Consider the following 7,138-nt stretch of genomic DNA (forward strand, 5'->3'; position numbering starts at 1 on the left):
TTTAATTTTTCTTTCTTTTTGTCTCCAATCCACAAAAGATATTTTTTAGATGTTTATAATTTACTTTTTTTTGCAATTTGTATCATTTATTGTTTCTTTCTTTATTATTGGAAAGTCTTGGCAACGTATACTTGATTGTTCTATTAATTATGTTATTTTATTCTTACTTCCTATATTTAAATTTATCACTGAGTTTGTTCATGTATTTCAATATTTTTTCTATATCCAATGTATTTGTTCCTTATAATTATTTGTTCTGCGAGCTTGTATAATTTGTTACAAATACATGTTCCCTGAGTTTGTAAAATCTATTCTAGAAGTACATATTTTTATCCCATGAGTTCATATAATTAGTCCAATTGTATAGATCTATATCAGTTCATATAATTTTCTTTAGGTGCATAATTTTTTATTCTTTGAGCTCATATAATTTATACAATTGTAAAATATTTTTCTTCTATGAGTTTATATGATTTAATTTCTTTGAGGTGTACAATTATTTTGTTCTTAAGTTCCTATAGTTTTTCCAGATGTACGAATCCCATAAAAAAATTCCAGCTTGATGAAAAATATATTTTTAAAAAATATCATATAAACATAGTTGTATATGATTTTATTTCAAAGATCTTTTCTTAATAATTATAATGATATGATCGAAATTTAATGTAGATAGTTGGTGTAGGATTTATGGTTTTCTAGTTCTGAAATCTTTGAGAATCAGTTCGTTTGCTTTGATGTACGGTGTGGTCCATATTGCAGCAGGATTGAAGGAGTCGATCCGAAATGACCGAATTTCGGTGAGGACCGAAATGAAACTGAATTATTCAAAAAAATTGACCGGAGTTGAATTTTTCTACTATTGTTAAGATCTATACCAGCCCACGTACTCCCTAGCTATAAAGATATGAATAAACCTTAATTGTATAACTCTTTGAAGTCTCTCGCTTTGTAACAGCTAACGAGCGCAGAAATGACGTGATTTTGCCGTATTCCTCCTTAGCTCCTCACTATAGTTCCCTAGTTCCCACCCACCATCTTCACTAGGAGTGTTTAATTCCTCTATCACCATCTAATTTTGAACAAATTTCATATAAAAATGAATTTATTGACGGGTCAAAACAACCGCCCGAGTTTTCCATATTTCCCGAAATTCACCCATTTCGGTGGCATTCCAAATTTTTCGCATTTCTAATTCCAGTACACCGGGTTGCATGATTATCTTCCCCCGCGTGTCCAACTGGAATCAAAACAGTGGAACTTATTGGGCCGGACCAGAAAAGCGTGGAAACAGCAGTTTTTGGGAGCAGCGCAACGGGCCTCCAACCGTGGCCCTGATCTCTTTTTCTTCTCTCTCGTCTGCCCATCCAGCAGCTGAGATGTGTGCGCGTGGTGGGCCGAACCACCTATTGTTTGTTGTTGTAGCGATGGCGAGTTTGCAGCGGGGAGCCTTCGAGTCTGTTCGTGGAGGCGCCGGCGCCGGCGCCGGCCCTGGAACGCCGCACTCGGGCTCGGAGGTGGAATCCGCGCCGAGTCGCCACCATGTTCAAGCGGAATGCAACCACTACCGATCCGGCACCACCTCGCAGGAAAATATACTAACCGGTATAATTTCTTTGAATTCTCGGCCACAATTCGTCCAGGAAAAATGAAATTATTTTCCTTGTCTACACACATCTCACAGATTGATGAGATGGATGCTCTCATTCCGTTCCCTTCTTTTTGAAAAAAAAGGGGCAAGAATCACGAGTTCTAGAATCCCGCCGCTATAAACCTACGTATGTTCTTGGTTCACTATATGTGCTGTTTGATCCGGATCTCGTCTAGCATGGCTACGCTCTTGCACTTTTGAGTCTGCTAGAAAGCCTGCCATCGGATTCAGGGAGGTTGGAATGTGGTAGTATGTTCAAGTACAGGGCATTGTCTTCGCAGTCCATTTTTGAGGACCAGCACAGCTGTGCTTTCATTCTTCAAGCCTCTGAGCTGTCGTCGATCCTAATCCCATCAATACTGAAACTACAAGTACCGGCGACAGACAGAATATGTGTTTGATGTTTGATCGTGCCAACAGCATCTTTATCTTGCCTACCCCAATGAGTAGTCCTTAGTCTTTACATACTCACTCCCTGTCGTCGTTTCGTTTTCCATGACCGGTTTGGCCGATGAGTTGTCGCTTTAGCGAAGACCACCCTGTGGATTCCACCATGTTGTGGTCTGCCGTTTGATTGTTGTTACAGTTCTCCATGGATCCCTTGCTCCGCCTTTGCCACCGGTAGTAGGTGATCAATCACCTCATCACCCAAGCTAGTATCAACTCGTTTGAAGATTCGCAGCCGATTCGCGTCCGTTAATTCCATGGCATGCTCCTTTCCCTTTCGTCGCTCTGCGAGTTAAGATCCTGTTCCTAAATAATCTTGGTTAACAGCCGTTGAAGTAAGTAATGTGATTGGTTCAGCATTCACATCACCTTGGGGTTTTGGTTGGCTCCATGTTGTTAGCCTTTCCGAGTTTAAACACCGCCCTGTGGCGGTGGTGGCCTGCATTGCACATGCATGGATGGCCACCCCCACCCTGCTGGCCGGCATATGGTTTGGTACAAAGCTCTCATCGCACATGCAGCACCTCACCTGTGGGTGGTCACTTGCTTTGGACCGGACCCTCCTCGGGTAGCTATGTTCATTGTCATGCCATTTCGCTCTCACCAGCAGCGTGTGCTGCAATCCTTTCTTCTCTGTTTGTTGGTTTGGACAAGGCCGCGTGATCTTATCTCTCTTCCCCCAGACACTTTAGCACGCAACAAGGTAGCTTGATTATTCATCGTCATTATATTTCATCATGTGAAGTGTCTATCTTGGATTTTTTGTTGAGCAATATTACTGAATCAGATTAACCCTGTTCATTTTGCACATGCTCCAACATTGTCTTTCTGAGAGACATATTTGGATTCGGTGTTGAATGAAGCACAAATTCGTCTTCCTTATAGTAGAGTATTGTAATTTTTACAGTTGATGAGAATGTTAGTTAGACAGGTGCTGCAGCTGTACTATGGAACATGACATCTGTCCTAGTCAATCTTACTTCAGGCTATCAGCTTCTTGTTTGTTTGATTCCTTTTGTCTGTTTGAGGAGAAAAGTACGTGTGCTAGTTAATCACCTGTTAGTTCCTGTTCTAGAAATTCCAGGTTTTGTATCCTAGCTAGCTGTTGTCATGTTTCCTTTGATCTTTACCTTTCCTTTTTATGGTAACTGATTTTAGATTTCCATGCATCATGCATGCACCCGAGTGGAGGACTAGATGTAGCCTTTGATCATTTTGTTTTTCAGTTGCATAAATGCAGAATATCATGATTTATGAGTTGATGATAGTAATGGCCGAAATGGTGGCAGGTTTCCCACTCCTAGCTAGCTACTTCGATGGAAGGATGGTGGTTAGGGCAAGGCGATATCTTTTAACTATTCATGTTTTCACTGCTTTTGCACAACCGGACATGGAACATGGGTGTCAGCAGCACATACATACAGTACAGCTAGTACATATGTGTAATAGCTGCAGCTCCATGTTTTTATTTGCTAGTAGCTTGAACAGATTAAGTTGTGAACTCTACAGCTTATCATCATCTTAACTTTGCGCAGCCTTTCAGGAATCTTCATCAGCATCCTAAATATAGTTACCTCTAATTAACCTTTGGTGAGGAGAGGCAGCTTTGGCATCAATGATAAGGTCAATAATGCTGAAATGCTCCGGAGCAGTTATGATTCATCCAATCTTTGCAGGAAGAAAGATGGGGAGTGGTTTCAAAAAGGAAAAAAAAGAGAGAGTGAATGAATGTGCAACACGGATGTGATCCTTGCAGTGGCATCATGATGTCCTTCTTGACGTAGTGTGGTACCTTCTGATGAAAGGCAATTGACTTGCGTTCTTTGGGTTGGGGGGAGTCAGGCTTGTAGGGAACTAAGCGCAATGAGAAGCGGGGGTAACTTTTGTCTGGAGCTCCTTTTTGTGGTAATGCATGCCTGTGCGGAGCACATTGGCCCTGGTTGGTCCCGGGCGATGACGCAACGGTGACGACCGGGCGAGTTGAGTTGAGACCAGTCAGACAGATACCTAGTCGTCCCATACATGCCTCTCTAATATTTTCTTGTTTTCTTCTTCTTCGTTCTCATCTGCAAGCCAAGAAAGAAATGAAAGTTGATGCTGGTGTGATTGAGTGGCTGCATCATAGTCATAGGCTCAATAGGCTGCAAGAAGCCTGCAAGAGCTGACCTAGTGAGTGAGTGAGTGAGTGAGAATACAGGAAGTGTGTACTGGGAAAGCACATGGGTGCTTTGCTCTGTGCTTTTTCAGTCTTGAGCCCCTGATAGCAGATAGTACCAGCACTGTGCGTGATTGTTCTTTTCCGCCCTGTTCGGTCCGTTGATGAAAAGCCCGGCCGGCCGGCACATGACCAAAGCCAGCCGGCAGGCGGCCGGCCGGGCCGGGCCGGGCAGCAACCACCTCTGTTCCTGACGATCCCGCGCGCGTCCATGATTCGTCTTCGTCCGCCTCAATCATTTGCTACCGCCCCTGACGCCTGCACTGCAGGGAATACGCATCGATATCCATGCCTGCATGAACCTGTATTCATCAGAAGCCATCGATCATGCACTCGGATACGGTGACCTCATCATCGTCTCCATCAGCGCCGTACGTGTCGCCGTATCTCCCCACTGCAGTGTACAAAGTATAGCAGTAGTGGTAGTGCCTGAATGTCGGCTGGGAGATGGAAACTGTTGAGCTACACATTCAGCTCTGCGAATCATGGAAGGCAGGCACCTGTGGACACTGGACAGGACGCGACATGTGTGGTGTTATTACGACGACCGCATATAAACACCGTCTTTTAAGTCCATGCACAGTTTTTGTTTACAGTGTCAGTGTACAGTTCATGACCGCGCGAATGATAGCCGTGGAGCATCAGGTCGTACTTCACGGTTGACTAGGATTAGCAATTTGAAAAAAAAAAGCATATGCGGTTTCGACATGACTACTTTGCTGCTCACCACCCAAAACTCCACCAGAGCTTCATGGGCCAAACAGTAAAATTAGCTAGTTAGACTACACGCTTCAGCACGAGAGCCCCACACACTATAGGTGTATAGCAATCAGAAAATTAGATCTTTAACAAAAAGACACCTTCTATTCATCAGGAACCTCCTGAAATAGAAGATGATTTCAGGTGGCGGCAAATGTGCAGTAAGGCATCAAGCTCACTATGGCTGACCCTAGAAGAATCGTTAGGAGCTAGGCGGTAGGCCGAACCGGTGGCGGTGGTGGTAGGCGCACGGTGGATAAGTCACCGACCACAAGATGCGGAGGACTAACGGCTAGGAAGTACATGGATGAGGCGCATAGCGGTGATAGCATTGACGAAGCTGGTTTAACATGGCGGGGGATGGGTAAGTAGTAAGGAAGCCGCTGGGGGACTGGTGATGGAGGGCGGTCTCGGTAGCCAAAAAACCACCGGGGACCATCCGAGTTCGTTGCATAATTAGTTGGAATAAGAAAGAACGGGAACACTATCTTGAGGAAAAAGAAGGATCGTGGCTGATAGACTAAAAATTGCTCTATTTTCATACGCATATACACTAGCAATACCCCTCAAAAATATAACTTTTTTTTTCAAAAAAAAACTCGATAGCTTTGAAGGAAAAGTGATATTATAAAAAAGAAGAAGAATTAGACATCCAAATTTAAGTTAAAGAACTCGAAACCTAGATGGTGTGTAACCCACACCTCCCACCAAGTAATTTAAACTTAGTTCCTTATAGATTTTTCAGATATAAATTTCTTTGTAAATACTTTCTTATATATAGCTCATCCATGTTTTTCTTTTTCTTTTGGAAAAGCCATTGTAAACTAAGGATGCAATCTGAAAGCGTAGTACGTCGTACTAGTAGTAGCAGCTATTAAAAAGAGAAGTAGTTCTCCTCGTTGCCGAGTCCATGGAACATGAACCAGACGACGATCATGGCAAGCTGAACATAGCGGCATGGCATTAATTCACAAGAGCTGAAAGCTATGAAGAAAGAGAGTTACAGCAATGGCGGCATCCATCGATATCGCCATCCGGGGCTGCTCACCACATACTACAGCGATCGCCTTCCTGCGGCGGCTCACGCAGTTACACGGCGTCCTAGGACTACTAGGGGTGGAAGCGCTGCATGCAGGCGTGGCAGGTGATCTCGAGCGCCGCCGCGGACGACGCCGAGCCGACGAGCCGCCTCGCCGCGATCTGCTTCATGCGCTCCACCCGCTCCACCTCCTCGCGGGCGCGCTCCCAAATCGCCCGGGCGCGCGCGAACTCCCGCTCCGCGAGCTCCAGCTCCCGCCGCGCCAGCTCCCGGACGCGCTCCGCGTAGGCGCGCTCCGCGCACGCCATCCGGGCCTGCTCCGCCGCCTGCTGCTTCACCGCGCGCGCGTCCGCCGCTGCCAAAGCGTGCTGCTGCTGGTGCTTCTGCTGCGGCCTCGCGCCGGCCGCCGCCGCCGGCGTTCTCCTGTTCTCGTTCGCCAGTGATGACGACCGCGGCGGCGGTGGCGGCGTTCGCGCCGCCGCTGGGTGCCTCGGCCCGATGCTCATGGACAGGTTGAGGTCCAGCTGCGGGTTGTCGGCGGCGGTGGCCGGCGCCGTTGGCACGTCGCGGAGGGCTCCTCGGCCTGCCGGCGCGGGGAGCAGCATCAGCTGGAGCTGGATCTCCCTCTGGCCTTGCTCCTCCATGAAAGAAACCAAGAAGGGAGATGGTAGGTGCTGTATGTGGTGTTTGTTTGTAACATTGCTGTGTGTATCACGGTGTGTTTATATGTATCCTCTGAGAGAGCTAGTGAGCAGATCAGATGTGGTTTTACCGGAATGCCCTTGTGACTACCTGAAAGACGCTGCAGCTAGTTTAGTTAGGGGCATCCATGGTTTAGGTTCTTTGAGTGTGTAGTTGCCAAAAAGATCTGGGAGTTTGTTAACGCTTTCACTAATATCTTGATTAAAACTTACTCAGACATGGCTAGCAAATGGTTATGTGGCAAAAAATATGATATAATCAACAGCATCTCTGCGGGAGTTTGCTGGGGTCTTTGGCTAACGCGTAACGACATGATCTTTCATGGACA

General features: G+C 45.9%; 1 protein-coding gene across 1 annotated transcript; it reads right to left on the reverse strand.

The window, feature by feature from the left end:
• Positions 1–5,943: 5,943 nt before the first annotated feature.
• Positions 5,944–6,819, reverse strand: LOC117865000 (uncharacterized). Its single transcript, XM_034749066.2, has one exon. It carries the CDS (start codon positions 6,750–6,752, stop codon positions 6,180–6,182), a length of 573 nt encoding a protein of 190 aa, XP_034604957.1. The 5' UTR covers positions 6,753–6,819; the 3' UTR covers positions 5,944–6,179.
• Between the last annotated feature and the right edge of the window lie 319 nt (positions 6,820–7,138).

Source organism: Setaria viridis, chromosome 7 (genome assembly GCF_005286985.2).
Source record: "Setaria viridis chromosome 7, Setaria_viridis_v4.0, whole genome shotgun sequence".
Lineage (NCBI taxonomy): Eukaryota > Viridiplantae > Streptophyta > Magnoliopsida > Poales > Poaceae > Setaria > Setaria viridis.